The 13,926-nt window shown below is 40.2% G+C and overlaps 1 protein-coding gene across 2 annotated transcripts in view; it reads right to left on the bottom strand.

Moving 5' to 3' along the window:
* Positions 1-13,926, bottom strand: part of POU2AF2 (POU class 2 homeobox associating factor 2) — a 36,488-nt gene that overhangs the window by 20,810 nt on the left and 1,752 nt on the right. The window contains exon 2 of one of the 2 annotated variants that reach the window (XM_045204104.2): positions 4,820-4,923. In XM_045204104.2, the coding sequence (XP_045060039.2) occupies positions 4,820-4,923 (104 nt within the window). Of the gene's footprint in view, positions 1-4,819; positions 4,930-13,926 lie in introns of both variants that reach the window. The other variant, XM_024570791.3, reaches the window with a different exon arrangement.

Genomic DNA, 13,926 nt, shown 5'->3' with positions numbered 1-13,926 from the left:
TTAGCATGTCCATACCACCCCCTCCCCCTAAAAAAATTTAAAAAAACAAACCCTCCAAGACCCCCAAAATAGATTGATCATCAAGATCCTGATTCCCAGGCCCATTTCAATCTCCCCCAAACTACAGTGTTCCTCTTTTCCATGACCCAATTTTAACTCCAAACTGACTTTCATTTTCTACTCAGCAAGTTTAAAAATATTTTCCCCTCATGCCAACTGTTGTATATTCAATAATTTTAAATGAATCTTTATGATAGCTTAAAAAATTAATTAGAAAGCTCAATAACTTGCAAATTGTTCATTGAATTTCAAACCAAAATGAAAAATTATGGCTATTAGGCTTAGTATTTATTTTTCTTGTTATTCTTCCCCCCTCTGCTATATATAACTGAGAGTTCACTGAATTTTGTGACATTATTAAAATTTTTCAATGATTAGCCTTTATGGAACTCAATTAAAATAGTGTAACTGAAAAAAACCCCCACAACCTACATCAAAAGTTTAATTATATATATATTTTTGGTACTAGATGTTGATGAATGGCTCATATTTTAAATATCCTGGTAGAAGATTTGGTAGAGTAGTAAGGAATAACAGAAGAGTTTTAGAAAGAATGAGAAAAGCCATTATTTAAAAACAGATATCCACAATAACAGCGTGAAACCACAGGATTATGGCTTCCATGTACAGAGTGGTTTTAAATGCAGTCTTGGGTGAAAGTCTTTTTTGATGGGAGGGATTGTTCTCCAGTTTGATTCCTGCTGCAAAGACGTGAAAAACATTTTATGGTGTCACAAACCGATGCTCTTAGAGAAACTGTGGTGAAGATGGGTCGGCGCAACTTGTGGAAACCTATCACAGTGTTGCTGCAAAGAGCAGAGCAGCAATTTGGATGTTAGATAGGAACTTCCTAAAGGCTACTTATTCAGGGTGACATAGTTTCATTAATATACATGCATTAGCTTCCTAGGGCTGCTGGTAAAAAATTACCACAAACTGAATGGTTTAAAAAGACAGAATTTTATTCTTTCACAGGCCAGAAGTCCAAATCAAGGTGTTGGCAGGGCTGTGTTGCCTATAGGACTCCAGGGGAGAACTCAATTCTTCACGTCTTTCAGATTTTGATGGCTGCCCTCCTTCCCTGACTTGTGGCGGGCGGCATGACTCGGCCTCTGCCTCTGTCATCACAGTGCCTCTTCCTCTTTTGCGTGTCTCCTCCTCTGTGCATGTGTCTCTTTCACACTCGTCCTTACAAGGATGCATATGATTGCTAATCCTGGGAGTCTCCTTCAAGATCCTTAACTTAATCACTCATTTTACCATGCAAGGCAACAGGCACAGGATCCACGGATTTGACCTGGGGTGTTTTGGGGTTCATTTTTGGCCTAGCACAGTGTGTATGGTGAAACTTCATGGTAGGACCTCCCATCTCCTCCAGTTAGCCTTTGAGTAGTTATAATCTATCTTGTCAATAGCAAATTTTGAACTTGTGTAAGGTTGGCTCCACTGTCTGAAATTATCCAAGAATCTGATTCATTGCCTCCTCGTGTATTGGTATGAAAAATAAGAGGTACTCTTAGGCCTGCCAGTGATGTGATTCTCCATAATTCCTGCTCTTTGGTCATCCAGAGTGGATGATTACTGAATACAATATCCTTCTTGGGATATAGATATTCTAGAATGGTGGTTGAGAAGATGAAACATGAGCAGGTAGACAGTAAAGTCATTTTATTAAGATACCTAAAGTCCAAATAACCACATTTCAACTTTATATGCATTTAATTACTCACATTTAAAAGGCTATTGATGTGACATAAGAGTAAGATACTAGCATTGAGACATTGGGTAATGTATATAAATGAGGTTAAGGTCAAGTTCATATGACCTATGTATTTGATGTGTAAGAGTAAGTGTCACAGTTAGAGCTGGTTTGCACTTTCCTAGTCTTAGAAGTTCTTTCTACATAATATATTTTCTTATGTTTTGATTTCCTTTGTTGGCATGTGCCATGGTCTGAGTATTTGTGTCCTCCCCAAATTCATATGCTGAAATCCCAATGCTCAATGAGATGGCATTAGGAGGTGGGGCCTTTGGGGTGATTAGATCATGAAGGCAGAGTCCTCATGAATGGAGTAGTGCCTTTATAAAAGAGACCCTAGACAGCTCCATAGGCCCTGAGTGAGAATACGGCGAGAAGTGTACAACCCAGATGGCCTCACGAGAACAAGACCGTGCTGGCCACCTGGTCTTAGACTTCCAGCCTCCAGAACTGTGAGGAATGTTTGCTGTTTATAAGCTACCCAGTCTGTGGTGTTTTGTTATAGCAGCTCAGATGGACAAAGACAGCATGAATGAGAGATTTTTCTACTCTAGTCCACAGTGATCTTTCCATTTAAAAGGAATATGGAATTAGGATTCAGAAAACCTGCCACTTGCTAACTGCACCTTGAAACAATCAATTCCCTTTTCTTGTTCTCAACTTTTTAATCCGTAAGATGGGAACCCATGTCAATATCAATGTCACAGAATTAGTGTGTCTATCAAATGAGATAACACATAAGGAAGTGCACTTTAAGTTGTCCTTATGTTAATAGTATTACAGTCTTCCTATCACATGGCCATGCTGCCTGGTCTTTTGTCTTTAGCATTCAGTCTAGTGCTTGGCTATATGGTCTTGTAGTTAGTGTATAAGTATTTTTCTTTTCTACCAGGTTATTTGGTGTTTAATGGCACAGGCTATGTATTACACATTTCTTGTAGCCACTTGAACTATAACACTTTCAGGGTCACTGGGCCAGCAAGCGTTTATCTGGGTAAAGTAAGAACTGTGGCTGTGGAGTGTGAGGCTTGGATGCTTGCTCTTTGTTTGATGGCAAAGTTCTCAAAATGTGATGTGTAAAGAATCACCCAACAAGCTTGGTAAAAATGACCATTCCTTGGCTCTAGCCCAATAACTCTATGTTAGTAGATGTGAGACAGGGACCAGGAATCTGCATTTTAAATAGAATAATGTGGCTTATTATTATGTTTATATTGGTACATCTTTTAAAAAGTGAAAACATCAAAAAATAAAGAAAACACACTATTTGATAGTTACATATCTTGAACAAGAAGTCATGTTAAATAATTTTTAAAGAAAAATATATTTATATCCACCATTTGGACATATACCTTCTGGTCTTTTTATGTAACCCTGTTGGGTACAGGTATTAATAACAATGCCTGGGACTGAATTACATCCTCACTCACATTGGAAAGATACACTGTTAGCTCCTTGATTAGGGTGTTATCCTAATTGTGACTTTTGTCTTCCCAATTGACAGTTTGCATGGAACTTTCATTTAGTTGCACAATTTTAGCTACAGTTGTGGCCAAGCAATTCACATGACTTCTGTGAAGCTGTGGTTCATTTAGAGTAGACTCTGAATCTCTCCTCCCAGCACCCCCCCTCTGTCTCATAGATTGGTATGGATATATATTTTTTATCCTCACCAAAGGACAATTTTTTGTTGCTTCCTTTAGATTTCTCTTTATCAGCTAAGCTCTATCTGTTGAACTAAAAGAGAGGAGGTGGTTTAAAAGAAAAGGAGGCAGAAAATATGCAGCAAAAGGTGTTCTTGGATAGGAGGAAATCGAATCTGGGGTTGTTGATTTAAAACATGTCCTAGAAGTTTGATTTTGGAGTAGTGTTGCACGTGATGCTGGCATTCAGAGCAGACACGCCGAGGAACCGGTGCCTGCCGTGTACCAGCCCTCGTGCTGGCTGCTGTACACATTGCTCTAGTTGCTCCTGGCCACGTGCTCTCAGGTCCTGCACCCAGCAATGCCTGACAGATGCCTGACATTCATGTTGTTATATTTTCCCAATAGGATCATGATTATATACCCATCTCGATAGTCAAATGTTATTTCCATTCCAGAATCATTTTTATTTTGGAGAATTGGATGCCGTTACTTAAACATTTTAGTCACGGAGCGTAGCTATTTATGAAGATATACATGGCAGATAAGGGATTTAGACTTAAGACATCTCTTACTAAGATTCATCTTTTGTTTTTGAATTTTTATTAAATTTATTGGGGAGACATTGGTTAATAAAATTATATAGGTTTTGAGTGTACATTCTATAACACATCACCTGTATATTGCATTGTGTGTTTACTACCTAACGTCAAATCTTCTCCCATCACTATATATTTGACCTTCCTTTCCCTCAGTAACCACCGTACTGTTGTCTTTGTCTATGAGTTTCAGTTTTATACCCTACATATGAGTGCAACCATAGGGTTCTTGACTTTCTCTGTCTGACTTACTTTGCTTAACATGATATTCTCAACAAGGCCCATTTATGTTGTCGCAAATGGCAGTATTTCATCTTTTCTTATGGCTGAGCCCTACTTGGGTTTTAAAATCAGACTTTGCATGTTACTGAGAGGACTCTTCTAAGTTGTTTCTATCAAGTTTAAAGTAAGATGTGATAAAGGTCAGCTTTATTTTCACCACTGAGCCTTTGTTAATTCATGACTAAGGGGAAAGGAAAAGTCAGGACATATTTTTCCTTCATTGCCACTAGCTGTAGTAGTCAGCCAATAAGTTTGTAGGGCTCTTGGAATGCTTATATGTTGTTTGGCAGATGTGCCATAGTGTTAATAATGGTAATTATATAGTAAGTGCCATTGAGGGAAGGCTTGATATCAGACTCAAGAGGTGGGAGGTTGGTGTGTAAATAAAGGGAGAAGGGAGATAACTAACCTTAATAGAAGACGTATCCCCCCCTGCCCCCACCAAAGACTTCAGAATGTATTAAATTAAGACTTACATTAAATCTTGAATTACTCGTCTGCCTGGATCGCTTTTCTGCCAGTAGATCTTTGACTGTGTGCTTCACTCTTACGCCTTGATACACTCGTTTGTTGTAGTCTCCTGGGACTTAAGAAAATAGAATAGTAACAATCAAATGTAGATGGAGTAATTAGGTTAACCTCTGGAGGGAGGTATTCAGAGTTGATAATTGTGATGCTATTTTCTCGTTAGAGTAATAGATGTTTTTTATCCTTACTTGAAGATATGTTTTTATTGGCTTTATAGAGAGGGGGAGGGGAAAAAAAGAGGAGAGAGAGAGAGAGAGAGAGAGAGAGAGGGAGAGAGAAACAGAGACAGAGAGAGAGAAACATGGATGTTAGAAAGAAACATTGATTGGTTGCCTCCCATACACGCCCTGATGGGGATCAAACCTGTAATCCAGATATGTACCCTGACTGGCAATTGAACCCACAACCTTTCGGTATATGGGACGATGCTCCAACCAACTGAGTGGCCAGGGCAATAAACTTGAATTTGAAGAGGCTTCAAAAAAGGTCATTTATTCTTATCTCTGGTCCTTAATGGAAACTCATCCAAGCTCTGATTAAGAAACACCACTCCATCTCCTACACAACAACTCTTCTAAGTGTCCTCTTTTTTGTACTCTGATTTGTCAAGATTTACTCAAGGGAGACTTAAAATTTATGCTTTCATTGCATGATCATGGATTGGATACAAGTGGAAATAATGCTTCTTAACATATAATGCAAAAGTTATATTTGCATGGTTTAGGTTACAGTGTGACGGTATTCCTGCTGCATCATGTAGATGAGCAGGTCAACTGGACTATTTTAGGAAGATTATGTTATTAAGGAGACAGTTATTTGTTTCTGTATGTATTTTTTTAATTTTTGAAAATATAGGGATTCAACATGAGAGTTGCTGGGTTTTTAAAAATTTTTATTGTTATTCAATTACAGTTGTATGCCTTTTCTCCCCATCCATCCACCCCACCCCAGCTGAACCCACGTCCCTCCCCCACCTCCACCCTCCCCCTTGATTTTGTCCATGTGTCCTTTATAGTAGTTCCTGTAATCCCCTCTTCCCACTGTCCCCACCCCGCTCCCCCCTGGCTATTGTTAGATTGTTCTTAACTTCAATGTTTCTGGTTATATTTTCTTTCCTTTTTTCTTCTGTTGATTATGTTCCAGTTAAAGGAGATATCATATGGTATTTGTCCCTCACCGCCTGGCTTATTTCACTTAACATAATGCTCTCCAGTTCCATCCATGCTGTTGCAAAGGGTATAAGCTCCTTCTTTCTCTCCACTGCGTAGAATTCCATTGTGTAAATATACCATAGTTTTTGGATCCACTCGTTTGCTGATGGGCACTTAGGTTGCTTCCAGTACTTGGCTATTGTAAATTGTGCTGCTATGAACATTGGGTTAGGGAAAACATATTTGCTGATGATACCTCAGACAAGGGCCTGATCTCCAAAATATATAAAAAACTCACACGACTCCACTCCAGGAAGACAAACAACCCAATTAAAAAATGGGCAAAGGACTTGAGAGTTGCTGTTTTGAAACTAGGCCAAAGATAAGGGAAGAGTCATTCGTTAATTTTACAAATACTTATTGAGCACTTAACACATGTAGTTATTGAACTTATTATAGTGCTTGACAATTTACATGTATTATTCCATTTGACCCATTTTCCAGATGAAGAACCTGAGGCTGGGGACTAAGTTATTTGCCAAGGTCTCATACTTACTAATAACCAGACTTAGTAGCTATGACCCAGACATAGGTCAAGTTGTAGCTCTAACAACCTGAGAGTTCCCTATTTTTACCCTGATGAAATTACAGAGATATAACAGATGATAAAAGAAAACATTCTCCCAACATTCTGAAATTGTCAACACTGCTTTGGGGAATAGTGAGTTCCTGTCATTCAGGATGATCAAACAAAGACAGGAGACCATTTTTGTTTGGATTATTACAGAAAATACTTAAGCACCGAATTAGCAGTTAACTAGGGGGATTATAAGACATTTTCTAACTCTGACACTGTTGTTCTGTAGAAGGTTGGATGGTTTTGATTCATTGAGGTGTTGCTGGCTTACCAGCAATTTCAGCAGCACAGACTTCAGCATCATGGGTCTGGCAGACCCTACTAGCATACGTATGTATTAGATATCTAACCAAACTGTTATCCAGTCTGGCTGTGTTTGTAGGTAGTCTAGCATGTATCTGACTTATGAGCCAAATCTCATCACAAAGAGAGTGAAAGAAGGGAGGAAAGGAAGAAACCAAACCCAAACCAGAGGCAAAGTGATGCATTGGAACCAAAGGCTCCTGGCCTAGGAGTCTGTGCTGCACAGCCACGTGCTAGTCACTGACTTGGGAAAATCCTGATTGTTTGGCCTCATTTTCTTCATCTTAAAAGGGGTATAATCACTCCATAGTTGACTTCAGAATTTTATAATATATGTATATGAAAGTTCTCTGAAAACTACCAAATTTTATACAAAGTACCTGTACAAAATGGAGAAAAAAAATCTAGGTTCCAAGACAATGTATTATTTAATACAAATAATGCCACATATAACCTAATTTTAGCAAAACAAAGTTATTTGAATGGCCCCTTGGGTCTAATTTGGCCTGGATTTGGACTATATATCTTTTAATTAAAGTAGCTTGAAGTAGATCTTTCAAATCAGCCTCAAATTTAAAGCTTAATGACCTTATGTATATTCCAAAGGAATCTAAGTGTTGCTCCTAGAATTATGTGTGACATCTTATCTTTTAGAAAAGCTTAAAGCTATATTTATTCATCATTATTTATTGAATGTTTTCTGTGTCAGGCATTGTGTCAGAACTGGGGATATGAAAGAACATGCTATCAAGTGGGAGGAGAGAAATACTTAAAAAATAATTATGATGCAATGTGCTAAGTACAACAAGAGAAATATGCCCCAGATATTCAGAAAAACATAGGCTGTGGACACAGCCTATGAGTGTGGGCGGGAGTTAGGGAAGGCAGGGTGGCACCGGAGCTGAGGCCAGGGTTGTGTGGAGACGGCAAAGTGGGCAGGGACATTCAGGCATAGGGGACAGCACGGGCGATGGCTGCAGGCAAGGACAGAAAGGTGTGTGAGGGAGGATGTGGCAGACAGTGAGCCTGGGAAGTAAAATGACTGGGGCTCGTTCATGAAGTTCCTTGTGTGAAGGAGTTTGGACTTCGTCCTGTCGACACGGAGGTCACAGAGGCATTGGAGGCTGTTGAGCGTGGGGGTGTTGTGGTTAGATTTACATTTTAGATAGACTTATCTGGCAGCTCTGTGAAGGATGGATTTAAAATTCCCCAAACCACAGGGAGATCAGGCAGGAAGATTCTGGAATAATTCAAGCCAGAGATAATGGGGTCTGAGTAGCGGTAGTATAGGAGAACAAGGAGCAGATGGACTTGGAAGTTATTTATATGTGGGAGGGAAAGGAGAGGGAAAACTCAAGGGTGATTCTCAAGCTTCCTCCATGGGTTCGCTCTGAATACATAAGGTCAGAGCCATCATGCTGTTGATGGTGATGAAACCAGGAAAGAGGATGAAATCTCTTGGGGAGTATTTGAGAGATAGAGTCACAGGATGGCACACATAGAAACAGCACGTGTTGGGCTGGAATAAACAGGCCTGGCCATCCCCAAGGTCTGAGAGGATCAATATCCTGGGAACTCCTAGAATACCGATTCCTGAAACGCGGGTTGGGAAGCTCTGGACTAAATGGTCAAAGATGGAAACCTGGGGGACATCCTTGTTTGGAGGGCTGTCAGAGGAGGAGAGAACCCTGTGAAGATGAAATGGCTGAAGAAAAACCAGGAAAAACCAGGGGCATAAGATACCACAGAATTCAGGGGAGGAGATTTTAAGAAAGAAGGAAAAAGCACGAGATGCAATAGAATGATCGAGGAAGATAAAGACAGCAAAGCAGCCATTGCTTTCCATTGCTTTCAATTTCATGATTGGTGTTAGACTTTATTAATGGCAATTGTGGACACGTAGAACAGCTAGAACCTTGTTCTGTGATACCTCTTCCCTCATCTCCCAGTACTCTTCCCTTTACAGAAAATAATGTCAAGGGAAGAGGTGGAGACAGGGAGGGAAACAACTTCTTGAAGTTTGAATGAGAAAGGGCAGCAAGACATTGGATCGTAACTAGAGAGAACTACAGTGTCAAGGAGAGGTTTGCTTATGGTTTTATATCCATTTATGTACTTATGCGTGGCAGAGATTTGAGGATATTTAAACAGGATAGATGAAGGGTATAAAGATTTAGGAAAGAGGGAGAAAATGATGGAATGACATTTTGAAAAGGAAGAAAGAAATTGGGGTCAAGGGCACAAGTTGGCTCTCAACCTCTGAGGCTGGAATAAAGAAGGAGGGGGAGGGGTGGTGGCTGAGTGGTACACACGGTGACCAAGACCCCTCTAGTGCCTCTAAAAGTAGTCTGGAGTAGGAGAATGACTCAGGTACTAGATGTCAGACCAAGGTAGAGGTCAAAGCCAGACAGACGAGTCACAGTGGGAATACACACCAGTGATCCTAGAAGTGTGGTCTGCAGACCAGCAGCAACGACATCAGCTAGGATTGGAAACATGCAGATTCTCAGTCCCTCCTCTAGATGTACTGAATCAGAGACTTTAGGGGTGGGGGCCCAGAAATCCATGTTTTAATAAGCCCTCCTGGTAATTCTGATGAGAACCACAGGTAAACATAGGAATAAGGACTTCAGATAAGGTTCCTGTGGAGGCGGGGCCGGCTCTAACACAGGCATTCCTGGCTAAGCAAAAAGGAGAACACCTGACTGGTTGCTGGCAGGTGTGTACTTGGGTCTGAGAAGGAACAGAAGGTGGAAGTTGAAGAGGTTCAGGCTGGATCCTTTGTGTGTTTGCAGAGAGTCTTGGCTTCACTTTTTCCCAAAGGGCTTTTTAATTGATGTTTTCAATCTGAAAGATCTACTTATACTTTATGTGTATGCCAAAAAGCCTAGAGGAAATACACCTATTCTAAATAAGTTTAACAAATAACCACACAGTCATGAATAGAGGGATAAAGTTCATGAGATGGCAAATAACCAGATCAACACTTCTGAAGTTTCGTCATAAAACAATCAGTCTTATGTACCAGTTGGCATTGACTTGGTGCAAAGTATCGGGCTATATGCCACAGGGGATGCAAAATAAGTATAGAACACATAACAGATGTCCTCAAAGAGATCCTATTTTAGTGAGAGAAATCAGACGTTTACATGTGAAAGAGTAGGGGAGGGGAAGGAGACATTTTTGATTGTTGATGAATGTTTTGTGGGAAAGGATGGGACTTCAGTTGGATTTAGAAGGGTGTGGATGGGTTAGCAGGAGGGAGAAACGTATTTTAGACATCAGGCATGGCATGAGCAAAGGCGGAGGCAGGAAGGAGCAAGGCATGTGTAGGAAGGGTAAAGACTAGTGTAATTGTGGTGGCTTAATCAAATAAAATATCTTATATATGGGATAGGAACTTTGACTAGGATGAGAACTGCACCTCTAAGGATCATCATTAAAACTATGGTAACTAAGGCTATGAAAATATTCTCCAAGGAAGTCTTTGTAGTAAAAGAAGAATAGAAATCCAAGCACGGAGTATCAGGAAAAGGCTAGATCTCGTGCTCAGGGCAAGGCAGGGGACTGGGAAGTGGGGTGAGGGAGCCAAGGGGTGGGAGAGGTCAGAAATGTACGTGTGCAATGTTCCATCAGAGTAGCACCAGAGAACTGAAAGAAGGGGGGAGTGTGGAGAAATAGAAATCGCCAGTGGCGTCAAGTGTCTGGAACCTAGTGGGTGCTCAATAAATATTTCTGGAGTAAATTAAATGCCTTGGAGAAGTTGAGGAAAATGAAAGCCCAGAAAGACCACAGGGTTTGGAAAGGCGCAGGTCTTTTTTAGAGTGTGGCAGAGCAGTTTCATAAGAATGGCAATGAAAGCCCTTCTCTGGTTGTGAGAAAATAGGGGCAGTGGGGATAAACAATGATCCGAAGCAGTGGTACCAACATTTTACACAGCACTTTAGGTGAATTAAAATAGATTTTAACTAAGCAATGGAACCTACTACAAATTCTTTAAACTATCATCTGAATATTCTTCATGTTTTTGAGAATTCTGAAAGTGCCTTCACTCACCCTGCCCTCCCTTTTTGGAGTTCCCTGATATTTAGAGTCTAAAAATGTTACCAGTATCCCTACTCCCAAACATCAGTTTCCCTGTGCGTTGTGTCTATTTAAAGACACCACACCTGCATAAACCAGGAGAGGCTTGAGTTTTTATTCAAATACTCTAGATACAAACTTGCATTCAGATCGGTTGTTGAGAAAACAAAGACACATGTTTTCGGAGAAAAAGCCCAAACAAATTAATTAATTAATTAATTAACTTAATAACAGACTTTATTTTTTTAAATTATTTTATTGTTGTTCAATTGCAGTTGTCTGCATTTTCTCCACACCTGTTCCCACCACCCCACCCAAACCCACCTCCCTCCCTTGCTTCCACCCTCCCCCTTGTTTTTTTTTTTAATTTTTATTGTTATTCAATTACAGTTGTCTGCATTTCCTCCCCATCCCTCCACCCCACCCCAGCCAAACCCACCTCCCTCCCCCATCTCCACCCTCCCCCTTGGTTTTGTCCATGTGTCCTTTATAGTAGTTCCTGAAAATCCTTCTCCCCACAGTCCCCTCCCACCTCCCCTCTGGCTATTGTTAGATTGCCAAACAAATTTATTAGTACAAATCAATTTATCCTTTAGAATTTGGAAAAATTGTACTGTAGTATTGTGATGGGGTGTGGTGTAGCACTGTGTAGCATTGTGTACCAAGGTGTATGCAGCAGATCGTCTCCACCACATCCTGTCCCTGTTCTGTTTACTCTGCTGAAGAATTCGGCCCCTAGTAAATTTAATGGTGTTTTTACTTTAATATTGTTTTGAAAATTAAACATTTTCTGCATCAAGTCAGATTCATATATTTTGAAATTGAATATTTAAAAATGTAGGCAATTCCTAAACTGTTTTTAGTTATTAAATATCAAATACATTTATGGTGTTTGAAGCACATTCTTATTTATTATTTTTGATGACATTCTCTGGAATACATTTCCTTGCTTTAAAATTTTTAGAGTCTCAAAGCAGGTGCTTGTTACATAGGTAAGGGAATAAAGAGAGAGTTCAAAACAAAACAAAACAAAAGAATAAAATAAGACCCGGGCAAGATGGAGTCATAGGTAGAAACCCTTTGCTTCCTCACACAACCAAGAGGAGAAGAACAACCAGTCTAAAATCAATAAACAACCAGAAGTGCCAGAAAATCAAACTGTATGGAACTCTGACACCCACAGAATTAAAGAAAAACTCAACTAGAAAAACCAGACTGGTAGGGCGGTGGACGGAGAGAAACCGTGGTGAGGTGGTGGACTGTGGGGGTGGGGCTGGCTGCAGCGCAGTGGCAGGCTACTTGGGAGGGGCTGACTTAAGGGGAAACTGAGACTCAGAGCTCACCGTGGACTATGGCAGGGGTTGCCGCAGTGGGAGAAACTCTCAGTTTTACATGAGAGTTCATTGGAAAGTGGGCTAGAGACCAGCAGGCGAACTGCATTGTTCCCTCTCTGGCCCCTCCCTCAGAGGCAGCTCCAGAGCACCGCAAGGAGGGTTGCCCTGCCTGGGTGAAAACCTAAGGTCCCACCCCCTTACAACTTATCAGGGGCCCTGAGCAAAGAAATAGGCCCAAATGAAAGAACAGTGTAAAACCCCAGAAAGAGAGCTAAGTGAGGAGGATATAGCCAACCTATCTGATGGAGAATTCAAAGCCCTGGTAATCGAAATGCTCACAGAACATATTGAGCTTGGTTGAAAAATGAAAGAACAAATGAAAGATACCCAAAGTGAAATAATGCAAAATATTCAGGGAACCAACAGTGACAGGAAGGAAACCAGCACTCAAAGCAATGAGTTGGAGCAAAAGAAAGAAATAAACATCCAACTGGAACAGAATGAAGAAACAAGAATCCCCCAAAATTAAGAGAGGCTGAAGAACCTCTGGGACAACCTGAAATGTTCCAATATTCAAATTATAGGGGTGCCAGAAGGAGAAGAGGAAGAGCAAGAAATTGAAAACTTATTTGAACAAATAATTAAGGAAAACTTCCCCAATCTGGCAAAGGAAATAGACTTCCAGGAAGTGCAGGAAGCTCAGAGAATCCCAAAGAAGTTGGACCCAAAGAGGAACACACCAAGGCACATCATAATTACATTACCCAAGATTAAAGATGAAGAGAGAATCTTAAAAGCAGCAAGAGGAAAGGAGAGAGTTACCTGCAAAAGAGTGCCCATAAGACTATCAGCTGATTTCTCAAAAGAAACCTTGCAGGCAGGAAGGGGCTGGAAAAAAGTATTTGAAGTCATGAAAGGGAAGGACCTACAGCTAAGAATACTCTCTACAGCAAAGCTATCATTTAGAATGGAAGGACAGATAAAGCACTTCCCAGATAAAGTCAAGTTAAAGGAGTTCATCATCACAAAGCCATTATTATATGAAATGTTAAAGGGACATATCTAAGAAAAGGAAGATCAAAAATATGAATGGTAAAATGACAACAAACTCACAACTATCAACAATGAACCTAAAAAAATAAAAGAAAGAAAAACAACAAACACAAAAACTAAGCAAACAACTAGAACAGGAACAGAATCACAGAAATGGACATCACATGGAGGGCTTTCAGTGGGGGGGGGGAGGAATGGGGGAAAAGGTACAGGGAAGAAGAAGCATAATTAGTAGGCATTAAATAGATGGGGAGAGGTCAAAAATGGTATAGGAAACAGAGAACTCAAAGAACTTATATGTATAACCCATGGACATGAATAAAGGGGGGATGCTGGAGGGTTGGGGGTTCAGGGTGGAGGGGGGATAAAGGGGGGAAATTGGGAAAACTGTAATAGAATAATCAATAAAATATAATTAAAAAAGAATAAAACAACCCCCCCATCTCATAACTTTAGAAAAGAACAATTTATACTTTGAGTTATATCATTAGACA

Source organism: Desmodus rotundus, chromosome 5 (genome assembly GCF_022682495.2).
Source record: "Desmodus rotundus isolate HL8 chromosome 5, HLdesRot8A.1, whole genome shotgun sequence".
NCBI lineage: Eukaryota > Metazoa > Chordata > Mammalia > Chiroptera > Phyllostomidae > Desmodus > Desmodus rotundus.
This window is presented reverse-complemented; position numbering and strand designations above follow the sequence as displayed.